The sequence below is a fragment of the Leptodactylus fuscus genome, chromosome 11 (genome assembly GCF_031893055.1).
Source record: "Leptodactylus fuscus isolate aLepFus1 chromosome 11, aLepFus1.hap2, whole genome shotgun sequence".
Classification (NCBI taxonomy): domain Eukaryota; kingdom Metazoa; phylum Chordata; class Amphibia; order Anura; family Leptodactylidae; genus Leptodactylus; species Leptodactylus fuscus.
The window spans coordinates 1,773,441-1,801,200 of record NC_134275.1 but is presented as its reverse complement, the minus strand read 5'-3'; the positions used below and the strand labels follow the sequence as shown (position 1 = coordinate 1,801,200).

The 27,760-nt window shown below is 43.7% G+C and overlaps 1 protein-coding gene across 1 annotated transcript in view; it reads left to right on the top strand.

Moving 5' to 3' along the window:
* The window catches only part of TENM1 (teneurin transmembrane protein 1), a 441,834-nt gene extending 414,557 nt beyond the window's left edge, over positions 1-27,277 (top strand). Inside the window, exons 30-34 of the mRNA XM_075259290.1 lie at positions 17,787-18,083; positions 21,120-21,507; positions 22,522-23,742; positions 24,774-24,916; positions 26,289-27,277. Of these exons, the coding sequence (XP_075115391.1) occupies positions 17,787-18,083; positions 21,120-21,507; positions 22,522-23,742; positions 24,774-24,916; positions 26,289-27,047 (2,808 nt within the window). The 3' untranslated portion in view covers positions 27,048-27,277. The remainder of the gene's footprint in view (positions 1-17,786; positions 18,084-21,119; positions 21,508-22,521; positions 23,743-24,773; positions 24,917-26,288) is intronic.
* The last annotated feature ends 483 nt before the right edge of the window (positions 27,278-27,760 follow it).

Sequence of the window (27,760 nt, the reverse complement as noted above, 5' to 3'; positions counted from 1 at the left end):
TATCTCCTATCTATCTCCTATCTATCTATCTATCTATCTATCTATCTATCTATCTATCTCCTATCTATCTATCTATCTATCTATCTATCTCCTATCTATCTCCTATCTATCTATCTATCTATCTATCTATCTATCTATCTCCTATCTATCTATCTATCTATCTATCTATCTATCTATCTATCTATCTCCTATCTATCTATCTATCTATCTATCTCCTATCTATCTATCTATCTATCTATCTATCTATCTATCTCCTATCTATCTATCTATCTATCTATCTATCTATCTCCTATCTATCTCCTATCTATCTATCTATCTATCTATCTCCTATCTATCTATCTATCTATCTATCTATCTATCTATCTATCTATCTCCTATCTATCTCCTATCTATCTATCTATCTCCTATCTATCTATCTCCTATCTATCTCCTATCTATCTATCTATCTATCTATCTATCTATCTCCTATCTATCTATCTATCTATCTATCTATCTATCTCCTATCTATCTCCTATCTATCTATCTATCTATCTATCTATCTCCTATCTATCTATCTATCTATCTATCTATCTATCTCCTATCTATCTCCTATCTATCTATCTATCTATCTATCTATCTCCTATCTATCTATCTATCTATCTATCTATCTATCTCCTATCTATCTATCTATCTATCTATCTATCTATCTATCTATCTCCTATCTATCTATCTCCTATCTATCTATCTATCTATCTATCTATCTATCTATCTATCACCTATCTATCTATCTATCTATCTATCTCCTATCTATCTATCTATCTATCTATCTCCTATCTATCTATCTATCTATCTATCTATCTCCTATCTATCTATCTATCTATCTATCTATCTATCTATCTATCTCCTATCTATCTCCTATCTATCTATCTATCTATCTATCTATCTCCTATCTATCTATCTCCTATCTATCTATCTATCTATCACCTATCTATCTATCTATCTCCTATCTATCTATCTATCTATCTATCTATCTATCTATCTATCTCCTATCTATCTATCTATCTATCTATCTATCGCCTATCTATCTATCTATCTATCTATCTATCTATCTATCTCCTATCTATCTATCTATCTATCTTTCTATCTCCTATCTATCTATCTATCTATCTATCTATCTCCTATCTATCTATCTATCTATCTATCTATCTATCTATCTCCTATCTATCTATCTATCACCTATCTATCTATCTATCTATCTATCTCCTATCTATCTATCTATCTATCTATCTCCTATCTATCTATCTATCTATCTATCTATCTATCTATCTATCTCCTATCTATCTATCTATCTATCTATCTATCTCATATCTATCTATCTATCTCCTATCTATCTATCTATCTATCTATCTATCTATCTCCTATCTATCTATCTATCTATCTATCTATCTATCTCCTATCTATCTATCTCCTATCTATCTATCTATCTATCTATCTATCTATCTATCTCCTATCTATCTATCTCCTATCTATCTATCTATCTATCTATCTATCTATCTCCTATCTATCTATCTATCTATCTATCCATCTATCCATCTATCCATCTATCTATCTATCTCCTATCTATCTATCTATCTCCTATCTATCTATCTATCTATCTATCTATCTATCTATCTCCTATCTATCTATCTATCTATCTATCTATCTATCTATCTATCTATCTATCTCCTATCTATCTATCTCCTATCTATCTCCTATCTATCTATCTATCTATCTATCTATCTCCTATCTATCTATCTATCTATCTCCTATCTATCTCCTATCTATCTATCTCCTATCTATCTATCTATCTATCTATCTATCTATCTATCTATCTATCTATCTCCTATCTATCTATCTATCTCCTATCTATCTATCTATCTATCTATCTATCTATCTATCTCCTATCTATCTATCTATCTATATATCTATCTCCTATCTATCTATCTATCTATCTATCTATCTATCTATCTATCTATCTATCTATCTCCTATCTATCTATCCTATCTATCTATCTATCTATCTATCTATCTATCTATCTATCTATCTCCTATCTATCTATCTATCTATCTATCTATCTTCTATCTATCTATCTATTTTTTTGTTGCAGATTTTGCTGCCATTTTTTGAGTCAATTCCAAGAGTGGAGAAGTACAAGGGCTTCCTGTAAATTTCCCTTGTAGACTCTCCTTGGATGAGATCAAACAATGCACCAAAAAAATGCAACAAAAAAAACTCCGCTTTTCCACAATGTGTGGTCTTAGCTTTAGTTGGCTTATTTTAAGCCAGACTTTCAGGCACATTTAAGCAAGGCCCCGGTTTATAATAAAAATTCACACTCACACTAGCAATTTGAAAATTTTAGATTCGCCAAATATGCATCATGGATGTGCCACATTGCACTGAAGACGAGCCAGGTTTACGTCAGTGACTAGTGGTAACCACAATAGTTTATATAGATCGGTGTATTAAATACAGCACGAAACAATGTATTCAACACACCACACAAAACATATGAAGCCAAGACACTAAGGGGCAACATGGTGGCTCAGTGGTTATCACTGCAGCCCTGCAGTGCTGGAGTCCTGGGTTCAAATCCTGCCAAGGACAACATCTGCAAGGAGTTTGTATGTTCTCCCTGTGTTTGCATGGATTTCCTCCTATATTCCAAAAACATACTGATATTTTTATTATTTTTTTAACTACACATCAGCACATCAGCTAATCTGCTTACTACGGATATAGCGGAAGGGAAGCTGCAGCAAAAATTAAAAGAAATGGAAGGCGTCAGACATTAGGCTGGATTACTTCAAATTCCAAGCACTACACACAAAAGTGGCAGATTAGATAAATTCCCCTCCCTAGGCATTTGACTATGAATTATGACTCCAGCATAAAGTCATAAATCAATGTCATCAGATCCGATCCTCTGTCTCCATATTTTTGACCCTTTTGAAATTAAATACTTCTGCATCTTTATGAATTCTGCGTGGCGTCTCCACACTCCAGATGTAATAATTGTTTACTGCCTTTAAAGCGAATCATTCTTCAACTTACAAGTCCTCATTTTTTAAAGTAGTTCTGCGCCTCGCAGGGCCTGAGGGGGCGCGGTATGATACAGCGATTTTTGCTTCAGTATTCTATGAATCTTTTATATCTCGCACCCCCCACCCCCCAGGTCTTGCAATGTGTTTGGTTTGCTGAGACTATTCTTTTAAAGTCTTTTTTTTAGGCTATGCAAATACTCGCAGGCTTAGCATATGTTGTCACGGTAGAATTTCCATCAGTATTTTAACTAAGGTTAAGGTGGGTGATACTGGATGATCAATCGGGCGCAGCTTTAGACGGCCTAGTCTCTGTTTGTACCACCTTTTAGTTGGCTATTAGGGTTGAGGGATTGGAAAAGATCAGTAAATTTTGCGATTGGAATTCCGATCCCAATCATTTCCGGCGGGATCGAGGTCAGAGGTTATCTCAAGATCGGCTCAACCCTATTCATGTATATATCATGAATAGGGTTGAGGGATCGGATCGGATCCTGATCGGCAATCGAGCAAATTTCACGATTGGGATCGGCTTGAAAATTATCGGAAATCAGATTTTAAAATCGATTCTGAAATCTGAAGATTGGCTCAACCCTATTGGCTATCCATGAGCTAGAATTTTACGGAAAGTTTCGGTGCATTTAAGCTATTCCTACGTACCCTGATGTCTGCCATATTTGGTGGGACTGCAATGTGATCTAGATCTTTTGGTCCTCTATATTCTCTCTATATAAAAATGTCAGCGGTTGATATTTGGTCACCTCTCCCCAGTTGGCTCTCCTCTCACTCATTTTAGGTAAGATATCCGGGGTTAAGGGCGATCCTCTACGTCACTTTCTCACGGCGGCCAGGATGGACACCCATTCATCCACCCACCCCTCCCCATTCATCCCCCCACCCCTCCCCATTCATCCCTCCACCCCTCCCCATTCATCCCCCACCCCTCCCTATTCATCCCTACACCCCTCCCTATTCATCCACCCACCCCTCCCCATTCATCCCTACACCCCTCCCCATTCATCCCCCACCCCTCCCCATTCATCCCCCACCCCTCCCCATTCATCCCCCCACCCCTCCCCATTCATCCCCCCACCCCTCCCCATTCATCCCCCACCCCTCCCCATTCATCCCCCACCCCTCCCCATTCATCCCCCACCCCTCCCCATTCATCCCCCACCCCTCCCCATTCATCCCCCACCCCTCCCCATTCATCCCTACACCCCACCCCATTCACCCCCCCACCCCATTCACCCCCCCTCATCCCTCCCCATTCATCCCCCCACCCCTCCCCATTCATCCCCCACCCCTCCCCATTCATCCCTACACCCCTCCCCATTCATCCCCCACCCCTCCCCATTCATCCCCCACCCCTCCCCATTCATCCCTCACCCCTCCCCATTCATCCCTACAGCCCTCCCCATTCATCCCCCCACCCCTCCCCATTCATCCCTCCACCCCTCCCCATTCACCCCCCCACCCCTCCCCATTCATCCCCCCCACCCCTCCCCATTCATCCCCCCCACCCCTCCCCATTCATCCCCCCCACCCCTCCCCATTCATCCCTCCACCCCTCCCCATTCACCCCCCACCCCATCCCATTCACCCCCCCTCACCCCTCCCCATTCATCCCCCCCACCCTCCTCCTCCTTTGTTGGCTTAAGAATGAACAAGACTTCGATATTATACTAAGGCAGTCAATGAGGCCATGTGAGATCTTGATATATTAGTACTAAATCTTATCCAGGGCAGGAAAGCTATAGCCCCCCCCCCCCCCCCCAATAAACCCCTGTCATACTCTTTATACTCCCCCTCCCTTCTTTCACTTTTAACCCAGTTAATGGCTTCTCCTCTTTATATAAATTGAATCACTTTCACTGCAACGTAAGATGTGCAGAACATTTGGTGACGATTCTAATGGATAAATATAGAGACGGATAAAGTAACATTGTTACACCCGACCTAAATATCAGCCATACCTTTGCTATTCTCTTTATTTGCCCCTCCATTCCATCTTCTCTCTCTTTATTCTTTTGATGTCTTTTCAACATAATATAATATAATATGGGGCACTAAATAAACCCCCTCTACATAGATACTAAAGGCTTCCGCTATGTAGTACATGGGCTTTACAGAATAATGTGCAAGGAAAAAGCCTAAGGGTGAAAGTATTAATAGGCGAGAAGTGGCGGTAACGTGGCTTTAATTGTCTGATTGTGCCATTAGCCTTGATAACGCTGGGCATACAAGGAAGACAATGTTACACACACACAATACCACTATTATCTGATTGTCACATCTTTTATGTTCACATTTTTCTATCTGAACAGCGTTCTTTGACCAGTTAAATAACATCTATACAAGTAGTACAATGGTACCTGGAGCACGCGCATGGATGGTATTATATACACTTTGGCCCCGCTTTATTACTCATACAAGGGACAAAAAGTCACAAATTTCTCTGCAAAACTTTTTTTTGCCATTTTCCTAAAAACGGGGCATGATGAGGGCAAGTGTTGTCTCACCCAAGGCTGGAACTAGCAGAGACTGGACCCTACAGATAATTTATGCCTTGTGGCCCCCCAACAGCATAGCGTCCCTTTTCCTGGACAACAGTGGCCCCTCCATGGAGTATTATCCCCCATAGTGGCCCCTGCACACGGTATTATGTCCCATAGTGGCCCCTGCACACAGTATTATACCCCATAGTGACCCCTGCACACAGTATTATGTCCCATAGTGGCCCCTGCACACAGTATTATGTCCCATAGTGGCCCCTGCACACAGTATTATGTCCCATAGTGGCCCCTGCACACAGTATTATGTCCCATAGTGGCCCCTGCACACAGTATTATGTCCCATAGTGGCCCCTGCACACAGTATTATGTCCCATAGTGGCCCCCGCACACAGTATTATCCCCCATAGTGGCCCCTGCACACAGTATTATCCCCCATAGTGGCCCCTGCACACAGTATTATGTCCCATAGTGGCCCCTGCACACAGTATTATCCCCCATAGTGGCCCCTGCACACAGTATTATCTCCCATAGTGGCCCCTGCACACAGTATTATGTCCCATAGTGGCCCCTGCACACAGTATTATGTCCCATAGTGGCCCCTGCACACAGTATTATGTCCCATAGTGGCCCCCGCACACAGTATTATCCCCCATAGTGGCCCCTGCACACAGTATTATCCCCCATAGTGGCCCCTGCACACAGTATTATCCCCCATAGTGGCCCCTGCACACAGTATTATCCCCCATAGTGGCCCCTGCACACAGTATTATGTCCCATAGTGACCCCCTGCACACAGTATTATGTCCCATAGTGACCCCTGCACACAGTATTATGTCCCATAGTGGTCCCTGCACACAGTATTATACCCCATAGTGGCCCCTGCACACAGTATTATACCCCATAGTGGCCCCTGCACACAGTATTATGTCCCATAGTGACCCCCTGCACACAGTATTATACCCCATAGTGACCCCTGCACACAGTATTATGTCCCATAGTGGCCCCTGCACACAGTATTATGTCCCATAGTGGCCCCTGCACACAGTATTATACCCCATAGTGGCCCCTGCACACAGTATTATGTCCCATAGTGGCCCCTGCACACAGTATTATGTCCCATAGTGGCCCCTGCACACAGTATTATGTCCCATAGTGACCCCCTGCACACAGTATTATACCCCATAGTGACCCCTGCACACAGTATTATGTCCCATAGTGGCCCCTGCACACAGTATTATGTCCCATAGTGGCCCCTGCACACAGTATTATACCCCATAGTGGCCCCTGCACACAGTATTATGTCCCATAGTGGCCCCTGCACACAGTATTATGTCCCATAGTGGCCCCTGCACACAGTATTATCCCCCATAGTGGCCCCTGCACACAGTATTATGTCCCATAGTGGCCCCTGCACACAGTATTATCCCCCATAGTGGCCCCTGCACACAGTATTATGTCCCATAGTGGCCCCTGCACACAGTATTATGTCCCATAGTGGCCCCTGCACACAGTATTATCCCCCATAGTGGCCCCTGCACACAGTATTATGTCCCATAGTGGCCCCTGCACACAGTATTATCCCCCATAGTGGCCCCTGCACACAGTATTATCCCCCATAGTGACCCCTGCACACAGTATTATGTCCCATAGTGACCCCTGCACACAGTATTATCCCCCATAGTGGCCCCTGCACACAGTATTATGTCCCATAGTGGCCCCTGTACACAGTATTATGTCCCATAGTGACCCCTGCACACAGTATTATGTCCCATAGTGGCCCCTGCACACAGTATTATGTCCCATAGTGGCCTTCACACAGTATTATGTCCCATAGTGGCCCCTGCACACAGTATTATGTCCCATAGTGGCCCCTGCACACAGTATTATCCCCCATAGTGGCCCCTGCACACAGTATTATGTCCCATAGTGGCTCCTGCACACAGTATTATGTCCCATAGTGGCCCCTGCACACAGTATTATGTCCCATAGTGGCCCCTGCACACAGTATTCTGTCCCATAGTGGCCCCTGCACACAGTATTATCCCCCATAGTGTCCCCTGCACACAGTATTATGTCCCATAGTGGCCCCTGCACACAGTATTATGTCCCATAGTGGCCCCTGCACACAGTATTATGTCCCATAGTGGCCCCTGCACCCAGTATTATGTCCCATAGTGGCCCCTGCACACAGTATTATACCCCATAGTGGCCCCTGCACACAGTATTATGTCCCATAGTGGCCCCTGCACACAGTATTATGTCCCATAGTGGTCCCTGTACACAGTATTATGTCCCATAGTGGCCCCTGCACCCAGTATTATGTCCCATAGTGGCCCCTGCACACAGTATTATGTCCCATAGTGGCCCCTGCACCCAGTATTATGTCCCATAGTGGCCCCTGCACACAGTATTATGTCCCATAGTGGTCCCTGCACACAGTATTATGTCCCATAGTGACCCCTGCACACAGTATTATCCCCATAGTGGCCCCTGCACACAGTATTATGTCCCATAGTGGCCCCTGCACACAGTATTATGTCCCATAGTGGCCCCTGCACACAGTATTATGTCCCATAGTGGCCCCTGCACACAGTATTATGTCCCATAGTGGCCCCTGCACACAGTATTATGTCCCATAGTGGCCCCTGCACACAGTATTATGTCCCATAGTGGCCCCTGCACACAGTATTATGTCCCATAATGACCCCTGCACACAGTATTATGTCCCATAGTGGCCCCTGCACACAGTATTATGTCCCATAGTGGCCCCTGCACACAGTATTATGTCCCATAGTGGCCCCTGCACACAGTATTATGTCCCATAGTGGCCCCTGCACACAGTATTATCCCCCATAGTGGCCCCTGCACACAGTATTATGTCCCATAGTGGCCCCTGCACACAGTATTATGTCCCATAGTGGCCCCTGCACACAGTATTATGTCCCATAGTGGCCCCTGCACACAGTATTATGTCCCATAGTGGCCCCTGCACACAGTATTATCCCCCATAGTGACCCCTGCACACAGTATTATCCCCCATAGTGGCCCCTGCACACAGTATTATGTCCCATAGTGGCACCTGTACACAGTATTATGTCCCATAGTGGCCCCTGCACACAGTATTATGTCCCATAGTGGCCTTCACACAGTATTATCCCCCATAGTGGCCCCTGCACACAGTATTATGTCCCATAGTGGCCCCTGCACACAGTATTATGTCCCATAGTGGCCTTCACACAGTATTATCCCCCATATTGTCCCCTGCACACAGTATTATGTCCCATAGTGGCCCCTGCACACAGTATTATGTCCCATAGTGGCCCCTGCACACAGTATTATGTCCCATAGTGGCCCCTGCACCCAGTATTATGTCCCATAGTGGCCCCTGCACACAGTATTATACCCCATAGTGGCCCCTGCACACAGTATTATGTCCCATAGTGACCCCTGCACACAGTATTATGTCCCATAGTGACCCCTGCACACAGTATTATCCCCATAGTGGCCCCTGCACACAGTATTATCCCCCATAGTGGCCCCTGCACACAGTATTATGTCCCATAGTGGCCCCTGCACACAGTATTATGTCCCATAGTGGCCCCTGCACACAGTATTATGTCCCATAGTGGCCCCTGCACACAGTATTATGTCCCATAGTGGCCCCTGCACACAGTATTATGTCCCATAGTGGCCCCTGCACACAGTATTATGTCCCATAGTGACCCCTGCACACAGTATTATGTCCCATAGTGGCCCCTGCACACAGTATTATGCCCCATAGTGGCCCCTGTACACAGTATTATCCCCCATAGTGGTCCCTGCACACAGTATTATCCCCCATAGTGGCCCCTGTACACAGTATTATGCCCCATAGTGGCCCCTGCACACAGTATTATCCCCCATAGTGGCCCCTGTACACAGTATTATGCCCCATAGTGGCCCCTGCACACAGTATTATCCCCCATAGTGGCCCCTGCACACAGTATTATGCCCCATAGTGGCCCCTGCACACAGTATTATGCCCCATAGTGGCCCCTGCACACAGTATTATGCCCCATAGTGGCCCCTGCACACAGTATTATGCCCCATAGTGGCCCCTGCACACAGTATTATGTGCCATAGTGGCCCCTGCACACAGTATTATGTCCCATAGTGGCCCCTGCACACAGTATTATGCCCCATAGTGGCCCCTGCACACAGTATTATCCCCCATAGTGGCTCCTGCACTCAGTATTATGCCCTATGCCCTGAAATTTCCCCACTGTGGGACTATTAAAGGATTATCTTATCTTATATTATCGTGGCCCCTGCACACAGTATAATGTCTCATAATTGTAACAGAAAACTCTGCGAAACATTACATGAACGTTCTGTTTAAAGCGCTGCAGGAAGAACCATGATGCGATCCCACCGTGTTTTTTTCTGCAGCGCTTTATAACTGCGGGTCGTCCCGTGGTCACCCAAGTCTTGTATTCTGTTATTCACCTCCATGCTTCTCTTGAGTAAACATGTACATCTTGTCAATGGAGATATCTGCTGGCAACTTATCTCTGTGACTTAAGATCTAACTGCAGATCCTTATTTCACCCTGCGGTAGATATCATTACACCCATACAGTTCTGGTGAAATCACTGGCGTCAGATCATGGGATTTATCTATGGCCAGCTTTATGCATCAAGTAAACCATCAAGTACGGACCTGACTATTTGACTGAGAGGAAGGAAAATAAACCCCTGGACATATCCAGCTTTAGGCTGAGGCCCCACATTGTGGAAACGCAGCTTTTTTTGTTGTAGAATTTGTTGCAGTTTTTTGAGCCAAAGCCAAGAATGGCTACAAAGGGATTAGGAAATATCTAGGAAGCTCTTATACTTCTCCCTTCTGTTCAACCCACTCCTGGTTTTTGGCAACAAAATCTGCAACAAAAAAAAAACCCTCTCTTTCCACAACATGGGGCCTTGGCCTTACAGTCAGTTTCTTCATGTCCCTAAACCACAGTCGGAGAATCTCCTTGAATTAAACCCCTTTCCTTGATGAATCTCTATGGACATAAGATACAATGTCCATCTCTATTGTGACTGCGATCACTTTCGTATCCTATGTGATTTGGCATTCCTAGAATTTCCTAGAAATCTTCTCAATCTCAGAACTGTATTTCCCTATATAGATTCCTGACCTTATAGTCCCACGTGATGCAAGTCTTCCGCTTTCTCACAATGAAGCCCGATGTCCCGGTTCTCGTCCTGAGCTTATCTATATTGATAGATGTTAATACATCTGCAAAAATACAGTCTTTTTTTTAAATTAGATAATTTTTATTAACAAATTTTTCTTAACATAAAATCAAACAATCGACAAAACAACAGCAACACAATAACAATTACTTACTGGTGTTTAAAAGGGAACGGCTATAAGCTCTGCCTTTCTTTAGCCATAAATGCCTGAACTTCACTGAGCCCCGCTCCTTATATCTTTCCATTTGCATTTATACGTGAATAGAAGTGTAACATCACGTAATAGAAGAGCGATGAGTGAATGTGACAATCACCTACGCTATCAGCCCTGATTCTCCTGTGACTACATCATTGCAATATTTCATTATGGCTACCAAATCCTTAGATCTTTTTATTTTTCTATAATGTTAGAATATTTAGGAATTAATTTCAGGGTAAGAATAGCAAACATTAATAAAACAAAGATGAAAGTAAGTTGGGTCCTGCACGGCGTAAATGTGTCTGACAATGGGGAGAAGAATCAGACACATATTTCCAATAAAATGTTTCATTGTGAATCAGAGATATTATCTGTTCTGTTGTGTTCAGCACAATTCCGAGGCTGCCTTTCTGTATCTCTACAGAGGTCAGTGCTCGTAATATCACAGATCAGACAGTTTATGATGTAGCTTATTATTTGCAACATAAAAGAGTACAAGTGTCAAGGATGGATTTATGTCCCCGCGGTGCTTTGCAGCCCAGACCTATCATTTCGTAATAAATTGTATCTGCTGGTTATGCACATACGTGTCTCTGTATTAACACGTGCTGCGGAGTAGTGAATTTCCCAAAACTTAACATCCCTGGGAATAATTGGATCATAAATTGTAAGTGTTATAAGGGTGCGGGTAAATGAGTCATTTTTACACCTTTTACAAACAACAGTCATTCAAGAGTATGGCAGAAAATGAAAGCGCAGCCCTTAGTTGTAGAAATCAAAAAATTCTGGTTTCTGGGACAATGATTCTATGATAAAGAAAAGTCATTCACAGGACAATAGAATGACCGTGACCCCTTAGCTGAATGAGCACCGTATGACAGACAAGATAAGATCTCTAATATGGTTTTGTGCATACTGCCTGACTTTTGTTGAAGAAAATGAAAAGAATAAAGTCCGTGTTAGACATTTTCCAGCCAGAAGTATCAGTGTTTAGCAGGATAGGCAAAGCAGACGATCATCGGTCAATTGACACGTGCTCACGGTGCTCCGTTCTTTACAACTAAAGCTATGTTCGTTCAACAGGGAATAATGGCCGTTTTTTATTGCACAAGTCAGCATTAAATTCAATGTCTGTAAATGGGGGCTATTCACATGACATTTATTTTGATGATCATAGTTACATAGTAGATGAGGTTTGATGAAGACATCAGTCCATCAAGTCCAACCTATAACCCTACAGTCCCCTACAGGGATACATTGAAACAGACTGTCAAAATATAGGTCATATCTTCTTTTTTTCCCATTAATATGCTGGAGGAATCCATGAAAAGCGCCGCCCTTTGGGTGCAAGACGGACATTACAAATGGTTTGGGTGTTTTTAAAGTCCATTTTGAATCCAATTTTTTATAACTGTGGTATTTAATAAAGTTTTTCATACAATACAGATGAAAATGAGTCATAAAATTAGTAACATGTCAAAGCAAGCTGAACACGGCAGCAGAAAATCAAGAGAACCAGGAACAACATAGACAAAGACTTAGGCCCCTTGCAGATGACCGTGGCCACGCTCAGTGTGCTGTCCTTGTTTTTCCCAGATAGCACACTGACCCATTCTTTTCTAAGACCGTGAATTTCACAGTCCCATGTGTGGGTTGATAGTCCAGGCCATATCATGTCCTATTTTGCAGCCCGTGCTTCCGTGGCTCCTATTCATTTAATGGAAAAAAGCATGGCGTGTGCACAGGTGGCACATGGGAGACATCCCCTTGTCCCTCGTGTGCAGCCTGCGCTTTCAATGCATGGGAGGCCGGTAGTAACCAGTGAATGGGTCTGAAAGCTGACTGCCGTGTTTCCGTCCCCTGTCCACTTTATCAGGGTAGAAGACGGAAACCCGCCAGATTGTGCAAACTGGAGACTGAACGCAGATGTGAACCCGATCTTAGAGGGCTTATGGTTGCATACATCTGGGCATATGTTTGTTAACTGAGTCCAAACACGTTACATTGAGCCTGAACCTCTGAGCAGAGACTTATTTCCACAAGTAGGACACATGACAGACATTGTTCATCCCCTTCTCAGACCGCCAATCCTTATAGTAACCATAATATAATAAAAATGTCCGCAGTTACAATTATCCCACCGCGTGTCAATGACCGTACACATCTCTCTAAGTAAACTTCTGAAATGTAATTGTCATACTAACTGGTTTCATATAACAATATAGTATTAGTCAGCGAGATTCAGAGTCATTTTAGAGTCTTACTGTAATGTCCCCCATAACCCATGGGAAAACTATAACCCCCTCCCCTTTACTTGGTCTTGATATCACTGACACTTCCTATGAATGCGTATGGATTTCGCATCACTTTTGAGTCCTCTCTCTTTGAGCCCACTCTTCAGCTTTCATTCTTATACATTGAGTTTGCAGAATATTTTCACCCTATCTAAATCTATCTCAGGCTATGACTATAACATTAGCACAAGCTACAAGAAGATTGCAAATTACTTTGCTGTCTGGAGCGATATCTTGTGGGAAATTGCTTCCCTTCTTCAGGCACCGCTGGGCTGGACTGTCTCACATTCCGAATTCAGAAAATGAGTAACATCAGGACACAAGTTTAAGTCTTGGTCAAATGTTTCATTAGGTTATAAATCACCAGCGAGAAGTTGTTTTCAGTAGAGCTAGAGCTAACCCTTTCATGGCCAGAGATTTTGGACATTTTGACACTTTTGACATGTACAAATAAAACCTAAATTAACAAAAAAAATCATACTAACCCCAACAATAACTAACCCCATGTCAGTTCCTTCTATTCCTTCCTGAATGTTGCTGGCTTTCTTACACTGGGTTCACACCAGAGTTCGGTTTCTGTTCGAGGATTCTGTCCCCCATTCCAAATACGAAGCTTGCAGGATTTCTTTCTCTGCATTTTTCAGGGTGGACACCCAGTGGATTATAGTCTATGGCACCACAATTAGGGGTCCATTTTAATCTTTGCTATTGGGACCCCCTGTCTTTGTTGAGATCTTTGTGTTTTCCAGTTGCCAAGAGAATAGATAGAAAGTGCAAAGAGAGAATCGATTTGTTGGCATTGCTGCGGTCTTAGATCTGCTCACCACCAGAATGTGCAGACTTCTGTCTGGAACCCGCCCCAGGAGTCAATTCCTAAAGTGCAAAAGGCAAAAACACTCAATGCCGTCATAGATAATATACATCCATGCACAATAAAGATACTTCAACTTTGGACTGATCTCTTGAGGAGAATCTTTATGGCCACCCCATCTACAGAAGGAAACTGTAATTGTTCCTCACTAATGTACGGATTCCTCTGCAGTATATTTATAGCATGTAAATTGTACTTAAATGGTATTACAGCAACACAGAGCCAGGGAACAATCCAACAATGACAACAATTAGAACCAGTAATTATGTTGTAATTATTTCCATCACAATATCATTATATTCCATAATAGATTGCGCTTAAAATTAATTGTAACTATAAATATTGCAGAAATTGCTTGACAGTTTTCACGGCAAAACATTACAAAATCTTACTGCTGTCAGCTTAGATCATTGCAGTCGCTACTTATATCTGTCAGCAGAAACAGAGCCTTGTGGCATAGCATTCGCGTGGCTCTCTATTGGAACACAACACCGCCACAGTGAGCAATGCTTTATCATCTATGTGTTACAACATTCACTGGATAATTGCAAACGTCTTTAAGGCATCTGCCTGTACATTCATATGAATTCTGAGGCGTTCAAATATGCTAGAAGTCTATGGACACTGTCAGAGATCTCAGCGTCCGAGTTTCTGCTTACAGCTATTGCTTTGACCACTAGTCAAACTCTGCCTGGGTCTACTTGACCTGTCGGAAGCCTAAGGCCGGGTTCACATAGGGTTTTTTGTCTCAGAATTTGACGCGGAGACTGCCTCAGATTCTGGACCAAAAAACAGGTAGCTGTGACTGCATGCCGATGCAATGCACCGGCATCCAGTCACAGCAATCCATTCTGAATTAGGCCCAAATGAATAGACCTGGTCAGGAGGGAGTGTCTCTAGCTGGACGTCTGCGGCAGAACCAGCCGCAGCATCCACCTGAAGAATGAGCATGTCGCTTCTTTGTTCCGAGAGCCGGAACAAACCGCTCGTGGAAAAAAGAAATGACCGGCTACCATTCATTTCAATGGGAGCCTTTTTTGGTCAAGATTTTGAGGCGGATCCCACCTCAAAATACTGACCAAAAAACTCTGTGTGAACTCAACCTAAGACTCAGACCAAATCAGAACTTGGCTTCATTATCCAATCCTGGCTTGAAGAGATGCTGAGAATAAAAGATGTACATGTAGCTGTAGTTACTAGTAAGAACTTTATTCACAGCTAGAGATGAGCGAACACTAAAATGTTCGAGGTTCGAAATTCGATTCGAACAGCCGCTCACTGTTCGAGTGTTCGAATGGGTTTCGAACCCCATTATAGTCTATGGGGAACATAAACTCGTTAAGGGGGAAACCCAAATTCGTGTCTGGAGGGTCACCAAGTCCACTATGACACCCCAGGAAATGATACCAACACCCTGGAATGACACTGGGACAGCAGGGGAAGCATGTCTGGGGGCATAAAAGTCACTTTATTTCATGGAAATCCCTGTCAGTTTGCGATTTTCGCAAGCTAACTTTTCCCCATAGAAATGCATTGGCCAGTGCTGATTGGCCAGAGTACGGAACTCGACCAATCAGCGCTGGCTCTGCTGGAGGAGGCGGAGTCTAAGGTCGCTCCACACCAGTCTCCATTCAGGTCCGACCTTAGACTCCGCCTCCTCCGGCAGAGCCAGCGCTGATTGGCCGAAGGCTGGCCAATGCATTCCTATGCGAATGCAGACTTAGCAGTGCTGAGTCAGTTTTGCTCAACTACACATCTGATGCACACTCGGCACTGCTACATCAGATGTAGCAATCTGATGTAGCAGAGCCGAGGGTGCACTAGAACCCCTGTGCAAACTCAGTTCACGCTAATAGAATGCATTGGCCAGCGCTGATTGGCCAATGCATTCTATTAGCCCGATGAAGTAGAGCTGAATGTGTGTGCTAAGCACACACATTCAGCACTGCTTCATCAAGCCAATACAATGCATTAGCCAGTGCTGATTGGCCAGAGTACGGAATTCGGCCAATCAGCGCTGGCTCTGCTGGAGGAGGCGGAGTCTAAGGTCGGACCTGAATGGAGACTGGTGTGGAGCGATCTTAGACTCCGCCTCCTCCAGCAGAGCCAGCGCTGATTGGCCGAATTCCGTACTCTGGCCAATCAGCACTGGCTAATGCATTGTATTGGCGTGATGAAGCAGTGCTGAATGTGTGTGCTTAGCACACACATTCAGCTCTACTTCATCGGGCTAATAGAATGCATTGGCCAATCAGCGCTGGCCAATGCATTCTATTAGCGTGAACTGAGTTTGCACAGGGGTTCTAGTGCACCCTCGGCTCTGCTACATCAGATTGCTACATCTGATGTAGCAGTGCCGAGTGTGCATCAGATGTGTAGTTGAGCAAAACTGACTCAGCACTGCTAAATCTCTGCATTCGCATAGGAATGCATTGGCCAGCCTTCGGCCAATCAGCGCTGGCTCTGCCGGAGGAGGCGGAGTCTAAGGTCGGACCTGAATGGAGACTGGTGTGGAGCGATCTTAGACTCCGCCTCCTCCAGCAGAGCCAGCGCTGATTGGTCGAGTTCCGTACTCTGGCCAATCAGCGCTGGCCAATGCATTCTATTAGCCCGATGAAGTAGAGCTGAATGTGTGTGCTTAGCACACACATTCAGCTCTACTTCATCAGGCTAATAGAATACATTGGCCAATCAGCGCTGGCCAATGCATTCTATTAGCTTGATGAAGCAGAGTGTGCACAAGGGTTCAAGCGCACCCTCGGCTCTGATGTAGCAGAGCTGAGGGTGCACAAGGGTTCAAGCGCACCCTCGGCTCTCCTACATCAGAGCCGAGGGTGCGCTTGAACCCTTGTGCAGCCTCGGCTCTGCTACATCAGAGCCGAGGGTGCGCTTGAACCCTTGTGCACACTCTGCTTCATCAAGCTAATAGAATGCATTGGCCAGCACTGATTGGCCAGAGTACGGAATTCGGCCAATCAGCGCTGGCCAATGCATCCCTATGGGAAAAAGTTTATCTCACAAAAATCACAATTACACACCCGATAGAGCCCCAAAAAGTTATTTTTAATAACATTCCCCCCTAAATAAAGGTTATCCCTAGCTATCCCTGCCTGTACAGCTATCCCTGTCTCATAGTCACAAAGTTCACATTCTCATATGACCCGGATTTGAAATCCACTATTCGTCTAAAATGGAGGTCACCTGATTTCGGCAGCCAATGACTTTTTCCAATTTTTTTCAATGCCCCCAGTGTCGTAGTTCCTGTCCCACCTCCCCTGCGCTGTTATTGGTGCAAAAAAGGCGCCAGGGAAGGTGGGAGGGGAATTGAATTTTGGCGCACTTTACCACGTGGTGTTCGATTCGATTCGAACATGGCGAACACCCTGATATCCGATCGAACATGTGTTCGATAGAACACTGTTCGCTCATCTCTATTCACAGCAATATCGTTCTATACTACTATATAAAGTCTTGCATGAGATTTGTAAGAAAGTACAAGAGATTGATTCAAGACACACAGTCCTGTCTTACTGGAGAGTTACTATGCATGAAGCTATACAACAGCGTACTTGTACAAACTGGAGCTCACAATCGACTTGTGCTTCCATTGTAGGCTCACAACCGAAATCTATTATCGATCGATTTCGATCACATCACGAGAACAGGAAAAATCTACGATGACCACCGCAAATTCACTCTCCGAATCCTTTATGATAAAACCGGACATCCCATCCTGTGGTCCCCAAGTAGCAAGTACCAAGAAGTCAACATCACATATTCTCCAAGTGGTCTTGTTACTTCCATCCAGAGAGGAACATGGACTGAAAAATTAGAGTACGATCAAAACGGAAAGTTGGTCTCTCGGATTTGGGCCAATGGTAAAATTTGGAGCTACACCTATGAGGAAAAGGTAAGTGAAGGCTTAAAACATTTCAATGTTTTTCTATAAGAAGGAATTAATGGAGAAATAGAAGGAACAGTGGTGAGCGACACAAAGCTTTAACAATAAACTGACTGAAGGCTTATTTATTCTTTTACGGAAGAGTAAGAATCGTTAAGTCGAGAAGCACAATAGCAAAGGAAGAGAAATTAAAGGATATCACCACAATGCATTCCAGCTGTCTTTTATGACTGAATAATGGTCCGTTCCCGTTCACATATAAGTCTCTTAAATAGTCAATTGATCACAGTACTTTCATAGGATTGAAAAGAAACAGATGCCATTAGTTTTATAAAAGTCTTACTGTTAAAACATCTCCTTAATGGCAAACTATTAAGAAAAGAATGGAAAATGTGCAGCATGTCAGATATGTTCTACCGTAATAAAATAGTGATTTAGCAATGGGTAAATGCCGTACCTACATTATCATTTCATTCCTTTAAAATACAAATTCACTTTTAGACAAGTTGGGGCTAAGAGCCATACAATTAGAAAATGCAACACTTTTTAGTACATTTTAACTATTTAGTCTCCTTAGGGTGTGGATTAACAGATTGGTCAGAGAAAGTTCTGCAACTAAAAATAGATACATGCATCTTAATGAAGGTTAACGGGAGCGTCCCAGCAGAATCGGGGGTTTACATGATTGTATCACAGGTGCATTGTGCACTAGCGTTATGTCCAAGCGTCCCAGTCCAATCAGGGGTTTACATGAGAGTATAACAGGTGCATTGTGCACTAGCGTTATGTCCAAGCGTCCCAGTCCAATCAGGGGTTTACATGATTGTATCACAGGTGCATTGTGCACTAACATTATGTCCAAGTGTCCCAGTCCAATCGGGGGTTTACATGAGAGTATAACAGGTGCATTGTGCACTAGCGTTATATCCAAGTGTCCCAGCCCAATCTGAGGTTTACATGAGAGTATTACAGGTGCATTGTGCACTAACATTATGTCCAAGTGTCCCAGTCCAATCGGGGGTTTACATGAGAGTATAACAGGTGCATTGTGCACTAGCGTTATGTCCAAGCATCCCAGTCCAATCAGGGGTTTACATGAGAGTATAACAGGTGCATTGTGCCCTAGCGTTATGTCCAAGTGTCCCAGTCCAATCAGGGGTTTACATGAGAGTATTACAGGTGCATTGTGCACTAACATTATGTCCAAGTGTCCCAGTCCAATCGGGGGTTTACATGAGAGTATAACAGGTGCATTGTGCACTAGCGTTATGTCCAAGCATCCCAGTCCAATCAGGGGTTTACATGAGAGTATAACAGGTGCATTGTGCCCTAGCGTTATGTCCAAGTGTCCCAGTCCAATCAGGGGTTTACATGAGAGTATTACAGGTGCATTGTGCACTAACATTATGTCCAAGTGTCCCAGTCCAATCGGGGGTTTACATGAGAGTATAACAGGTGCATTGTGCACTAGCGTTATGTCCAAGTGTCCCAGCCCAATCGGGGGTTTACATGAGAGTATAACAGGTGCATTGTGCACTAGCGTTATGTCCAAGTGTCCCAGTCCAATCAGGGGTTTACATGAGAGTATAACAGGTGCATTGTGCACTAGCGTTATGTCCAAGTGTCCCAGCCCAATCGGGGGTTTACATAAGTTGTATCATAGGTGCATTGTGCAAGAGCATTATGTCCAAGTGTCCCAGCAAAATCGGGGGTTTACATGAGAGTATTACAGGTGCATTGTGCACTAGCGTTATGTCCAAGTGTCCCAGCCCAATCCTGGGTTTACATGAGTGTATCACTGATGCATTGTGCACTAGCATTATGTCCAAGCGTCCCAGTCCAATCCGGGGTTTACATGAAAGTATAACAGGTGCATTGTGCACTAGCGTTATGTCCAACTGTCCCAGCCCAATCGGGGGTTTACATAAGTTGTATCACAGGTGCATTGTGCACTAGCATCATGTCCAAGTGTCCCAGTCCAATCAGGGGTTTACATGAGCGTATCACTGGTGCATTGTGCACTAGCATTTTGTGCAACCTCGTCCCCTGTATAACAGAGATATCAGGGAACTGCAGCTCTGATCCTATTACCTGAATAGGAGTAGACTGCTTCCACTCTCCAGCTCCTTTTCCAGTGCTCGGAGGCTTAGAAAACAGCTGACCTGAGCAAGGTCTGGGTGTCAGTTCCCCACATATCAGATACCAATGACCTATCTTATAGATTGGTCATAATTATGACAGAGCTGAAGCTGTAAAACCTCTTTACTGACATAACCTAAAGGTATTATAGGAGTCTAGTTGGATTCAGACTGTCACAGTCTCTTCTAGTCAGGTCCTGTAAGTAAAATCTACCTACCCTCAAGTTCCCCAGAAGACATACTCTTTCTGTCTAGTAATTCATATCTTCTCAACAACCTTCAGTGACTAGTACGAGCAGGTGAAAATGGAGGAATCATTATTGACTAGAGCCTTGTGATGGATTTGGGAAAATAACCATTTACACAAGTCGAATATTGGTAGCGAGCATTGTAGGATTGATCTGCTTCAGTAAAAGCTTCTGCATCCCATTGTGTCTTTTATGCAGCAGCAAAATTCATCACTGTTGTCAAACAATAACCCATTATATGGTGACGTAATATTCGTATTCGTCTGCACGCAGGTTTTCATATGGCTTGGGATGGATATCACCTTACCAAGCCACTTGGCACGCCTGTGATCATCCTTCTTTCTTTCCCCTCATTCCTTATGAGTGTGCCTGGGTTTATAGGATAATACAAAACAAGTTTTATACATTTTATATGTGTATATACTCCAGTGGGTCGGTACTAGCCGCTAAGATATACAGAAATACCTATCAGTGGATGACAAGCAAATACAGATAACAGCACAAAACAATACATAAAATATAATAGGAATAAAAGATAGAAAGGAAACAATATGTGGATGTTGACAATCAGTAGGTCGGTCGCTCTGTATTTTTCTGAGTATGTGGATGTTGAGTGAGACCTGTAATAACTTCACTTCTTTCATTCTTTTTTATTCCAGTCTATAAGCCTGTTTTTGCACAGCCAGCGACGATACATCTTTGAATATGACCACTCAGATTACCTTGCTTCAGTAACTATGCCTAACATGGTCCGCCATAGTCTCCAGACCATGCTCTCTGTTGGATATTACCGCAATATATACAACCCACCAGACAACATTGGCTCTTTTATACAAGATTACAGCGGAGATGGACGTTTACTGCAGACATTGCATCTCGGAACCGGACGTAGAGTCTTTTATAAGTACACAAAGCAAACACGGCTGTCTGAGATTCTGTATGACACTACCCAGGTCACATTCACCTATGAAGAGTCGTCAGGAGTCATTAAGACAATCCATCTAATGCATGAGGGATTTGTGTGTACTATTAGATATAGACAGACAGGTATGTCATATCATTACTTAGCCAATCACTTTTAATGACAATAAGAACTGATTAGGGTTGGGCCGATCTTGACTTTTCAGGATCGATTTTAAAATCCGATTTCCAATCATTTTTCATTCAAACCCGATCTTGATCCCAATTCCGATCCCAATGCAAGTCAATGGGATTTTTTTTTTTAATCGGAGATCAGATTTTAAAAGCAATCCTACCCCCTGGTTGCCACTTACCTCCAGAGATGGCTGGTCCTGTGCCCCGTGCCTTCATTCTTCGCCTCGCTGCTGCTCCACGCTGCTCTTCTCTCTTCGCTGCCCCCTCCCTGCCAGGTTAGGAGAGTGTGGGCGGGTTAGGAGAGTGTGGGCGGGTACTGGGAAGGGAGAAGTCACGTCTCCCCGCCCTGTACCCGCCCACACTAAGCCACAAGCCCCGCCTACCTAGCACTTTAAACACTAACCTGGGAGGCGGGGCAGCGAGGCAAGAAGAAGGAGGGCACCGGAGCAGCCATCTCTGGAGGTAAGTAGCTGCTAGAGATTTAGTTTAGACTTCCATTCGAATGAATGAAGGCAGCCGGCGCGCAGAGGGTTAAGGCTGTGTGTCGGCTGCTTCCATTCATTCCTATGGAACTGCAGCGGAGCCTTCACACTGAATATACATCGTATACTCAGTGTGAAGGCTAAGCAATGCATTGTGGGAAAAATCACCGATCTCGATCCCACATAAAAAGATCGTGTTCGGAATTCCGATGGCGATCGTGAAATTTTCTCGATCGCCGATCGGAATCCGATCTTTTCCGAACACGATTGCTCAACCCTAGAACTGACATAGTTTTATTCATCTACTGCAGATATTTTCTGTTCTGTTGGAGAATAATATGAATGTACAAATGTAGCAGAGATAACCTGAACTTCTGCTGCAATGTGATATCTTGTCACAGAAAGCAACAAAAACCAATGAAAAGTCATCGAAAAATGGTTTTCCAATGATTCCTGTATTAAAATATTGAAATTTTCCCAACAGGACCTCTTATTGGCCGACAGATCTTCAGATTCAGTGAAGAAGGGCTTGTAAACGCGAGGTTTGACTACAGCTATAACAACTTCCGAGTGACCAGCATGCAAGCAATGATCAATGAGATTCCTCTTCCTATAGACCTATACCGATACGTCGATGTGTCCGGGAGAACTGAACAGTTTGGAAAATTCAGTGTCATCAATTATGATCTAAACCAAGTCATTACGACTTCCATGATGAAACATACTAAGATATTTAGCTCTAGCGGGCAAGTTATCGAGGTGCAATATGAGATCCTGAAGGCTATCTCTTATTGGATGACAATCCAGTACGATAACATGGGCCGAATGATCATGTGCGGAATACGAGTTGGAGTAGACGCCAATTTGACAAGATATTCATATGAATATGACCCTGATGGGCAACTTCAGGCGGTTTATGTGAATGACAAACTTCAGTGGCGATACAGCTATGACCTAAATGGGAATATAAACCTTCTTAGCCATGGGAATAGCGTCCGCTTGATCCCGCTGAGATATGACATTGGAGATCGCATTACCCGACTGGGAGAGATTCAGTATAGGATGGATGAAGATGGCTTTCTGAGACAAAGGGGCAATGATATTTTTGAGTACAATTCTAATGGGCTTTTGACCAAGGCCTATAACAAGGTTGCCGGTTGGAATGTACATTACCGATATGATGGACTTGGACGACGTGTTGCGAGCAAATCAAGTACTGGCTCTCACTTACAGTTCTTCTATGCAGATCTAGCTAATCCTATAAGAGTTACTCATTTATACAACCACAGCAGTTCCGAAATAACGTCCCTCTATTATGATCTTCAAGGACACCTCATTGCCATGGAGCTGAGCAGTTTAGAGGAGTATTATATAGCCTGTGACAATACAGGAACACCCCTGGCTGTATTTAGCAGCCGAGGCCAGGTCATAAAGGAGATTCTCTACACGCCTTATGGTGACATCTATGAAGACACCAATCCAGACTTCGAAATCATAACTGGATTCTATGGAGGACTATATGATTCCCTAACGAAACTCGTACACCTCGGACAACGAGATTATGATGTCGTAGCTGGACGTTGGGCCACACCCAACCATCACATCTGGAATAGATTAAATACTGATCCAAGGCCCTTTAACCTGTATTCATTTGAAAATAACTACCCAGTGGGCAAGACCCAGGACGTGGCGCAGTATACTACAGGTATTATAATGCTAAATCTTTCATGGGACCCCCACTTATCTGCTGTATGTAATAATGATGTCTTTGTAGGCTACAGAGATCGCTAGGGATTGCTACGTCTGCACCCCGCTATAGGTTTACCACTATTGTTGGGGACAAGCAGCCACATGTGCTCATAATATTTCCATTTGTTCACTGTTATTTGTGCCTTCACTGTTTACATGGGGCGATGTGCTGCTGATCATATTTTAGGCAACATAAAAGATGTGATCAGTTGAGACAGATGTTTTCTCTCTAGCCCTCACCATTCCCAAGCAACAGGTGCAGATAGTTTTGGTGCGTGATGTGCTATATGAGCTCTGTAATGTCAGGTGGGCGGTGTCAGGCAGGGGGCGTGACTCAGAGCACCAGTCAGAGGTAGCCAGTGTCAGAGCTCAGAATCCCACCCCTTGCCTTCTCCTGCCTGACACCGCCCCCTGACAGTGCAGAGCCTAAATAGTATATCAGGCACCAAAACTAACAGCAGTGATTGCTCAGGAATGGTGGGGACTAGACAAAAAATTCCAAGTGTGGCAGAATCAAGGACTATTAAATTATACAAAGAACTGACTTTGTTTGAGGTGGTGAAAGGTCTTCAAGAGTTGCGTAAGAGATGATCTGTTCACAAACTATGTATACAGACTCAGAAGCCGTTTAATTGTAGGAGACAGAAGGGAAATAGTCTTCAACATTGTGTAAAAATAAAGTTCTGCAATATTATCTTGTGATTTTTATCAACACACGTAAAATGTCTTAGATGAGCAAGAGTGTGTCAGAGTAAAGGCGAAGCACAAGAGACATTACAAAACGTTCTACATTTAGAGTAACTGGAGCCATTGGACATTCAGTGTGACGAGACTGTTCCTGTAGCTGGGACTGTGAAGGGATGACTGTGTAAATATCACCGGATCATCGGCAACTAGATAGAATAGTACAGTGTGCTATGATGGGGTATAGACCGAGTCCGGACACTCTAGAGCTTGGGGATAACTTGTGTTGTCTATTCTCTTTAGACATCGGGAGTTGGCTGGAGCTGTTTGGATTTCAGTTACACAATGTACTTCCGGGGTTTCCCAAACCAGAGTCAAAAGGCTTTGAGTCGACATATGAATTACTACAACTCCAAGCCAAAACCCAGGAATGGGATCCTGGGAAGGTTGGTATTTTCCTATGAGCACGTAGTCGATATGTTATATATGAAGTTCATGGGGAAAGCATTCAGTGTCATTGTTTCCGGTACATATATATATATATATATATATATATATATATATATATATATATATATATATATATATATATAGGATAACTTCGTTTTTGTAGCTATGCGCTAAATAGAACTTTTTGGTTTCAGTCATTTTGGATCAGAAAGTAAGGTTTTATCATCTCAGACCTGGAGGCTTCCTTCAAAGTTTCCAAAAAAATAGTGAAGATTCTACACTATTTAGTCTGGTAGAATGAACGACACCATGATGGAAACCAAATGGACCTCATTATGGTCAATGGGGTCCAACACACACCGTTGGAGCCTGTCATATATGTCATATGTGAACCCCAAGCCTAGGGGTTCTTACACAAGTCCTATTCTTAGAGAATGGTCTGTGTGGGGCTGTATTTTTCTTGGGAAAACCCTTTAAATGCTGCCATGTATGTCCTTTAAAAAAACGGTCATTGTTCACTCTCATTTGGATATAGCTTAAAGGGGTATTCCCATGTCGCATACTCGCCAGTCTTCACTGCTGTAAAATCTTCTTTCTTCCTGGTTTCTTGCATCATTTGGTGGGTGGGGTTTCACATGCAACCTGCCGTTTAGCTCCGCCCCAAATTAACGTGTAGCTCCGCCCACCGCATAGCGTGATCCTATGGGGCGGCTGAAGGGCCTGTGATGTCATCAAAGGTCCTCAAATAACACTATTTGCACAATATTGGACTATGAAGTACAGGCAGCAGCAACTCCATTCTGTGTTACATACAGAGACTGACTGTCTCTGCCATAATGAACACAATTGAATTGAATTTAGCTAACCTGATAACTGGGAGAACAGAAGACGAGTTCAGAAATGAAAGCAGCTCCTCTCCTCTATCTGAGAGCAGGAAGCTAGGTCACGTGGTGCAGACACAGGAATAGCTAGAAACACAGGCTCGCTCCCCTGCACTTAGCCCCTCCTCCCTCCCCCTTACAGCAGGCAGCCCCTCCTCCCTCCCCCCCGGCAGCAGGCAGATACATCACTTGACTTTTGAGCAGATAAGTCCAGGGGTGTGTCCACAATGAAGTGAATAAAGTAAGATAATGGACAAACAAAGCAGTTTTGCTGAAGCAGTGTATTTAGGAAAAGTCTTACATCCACATTAACAAGCAGTATAGATAGGATCCTTGTGATGGGACAACCCCTTTAAGTGTTTTTAACCCTCTGTTAAAGGAGTTTCCCTTAAGTTTTTGCTGAATCAGAAACAATTGTTAAGACGTAGCTATGGATTTATAAAAGATATTGTGACGGAACTAATGTCTATTATTTATAATCTTTTAGACAATTCTTGGAATACAATGTGAGCTTCAGAAGCAGCTGAGAAACTTCATTTCTTTAGATCAGCTTCCTATGGCTCCTAAACCTAGTAAAGAAACCTGTCACGGACACACAAAGTATCCCAGATTTGCAGCAGTGCCATCTTTGTTTGGAAAAGGGATAAAGTTTGCTATCAAAGATGGGGTCGTCACAGCCGATGTCATTGGAGTGGCGAATGAAGATAGTCGCCGCATTGCTGCCATCTTGAATAACGCCCACTATTTAGAAAACTTGCACTTTACCATCGAAGGTCGGGATACGCACTACTTCATTAAACTGGGCTCCTTGGAAGAAGATCTTACAGTTATTGGAAACAGCGGCAGCGGTCGGATTCTGGAAAACGGAGTCAACGTCACCGTGTCACAGATGACATCGCTGGTTAATGGGAGAACTAGGCGGTTTGCCGACATACAACTTCAACACGGCACCTTGTGCTTTAACGTTCGCTATGGAACCACCATCGAAGAAGAGAAGGATCATGTTCTAGAATCGGCAAAACAGAGAGCGGTGGCCCAGGCTTGGACTAAGGAGCAGAAGAGGCTTCAGGAAGGAGAGGAAGGCATACGAATGTGGACAGAAGCCGAGAAACAACAACTTTTAAGTACGGGGAAGGTCCAAGGTTATGATGGATATTTTGTGAATTCGGTGGATCAGTATCTAGAACTTTCTGATAGTGCCAACAATATTCACTTCATGAGACAGAGTGAAGTAGGCAGGAGGTAACAAACAAACAAAAGACACTCTTTGCCTTTGCGTCACCAAAGACTGCCTGTTTTTAAAACATAAAATGGTTTATTGTAACAATTTTCTAGATCAGATCTCTGTATATGTAAATATGAAGAAAACATATCCAACTGCCTTTAAATGTGACAAAAGATGGTATTTTAATATTGTTAGTTTTAACAGTGTCGTCCTGGTAGCGCTGGCGAGGTCTTTCACCGCAGTGCTGGCAATGTATTGTACGGTAGCTACTTTATGGACTGAACCCAGATTATGAGAAGTGGAGATGAACCCCCCCCCCCCTGAACCCCCCATGGTCTCATGAAATATTCTCCAACCCATAAAATAGCTCTTTCTACCGTATCGGTGATGGTTGCCCTTTAAGACCTCTCCAGTGCTCGTAGGATTTACAAATGACAGTACAGCTTCTTATATCTTGTGTGGCGGTATTCAGCATTTTGCATACATATTAACCATTACAAAGTTGCCACTCTTTTCTGGAGACTAGAGCTTTATGTGATGATCTAGCTTCTAGGCAAAAAACAAAATCTACCTAAAGAGTATTAGTAAGTCTATGATCAAATCAAAGTGTGTAATACTGGAGACCTGTCATTGTTTCTTATTTTTTCATAAATGAACATTATTTCAAAATAAAAAAAAAGATAATAAATGATTTGAGTCATGTATAATCCTACGGGGCCCCAAACACAACTGGA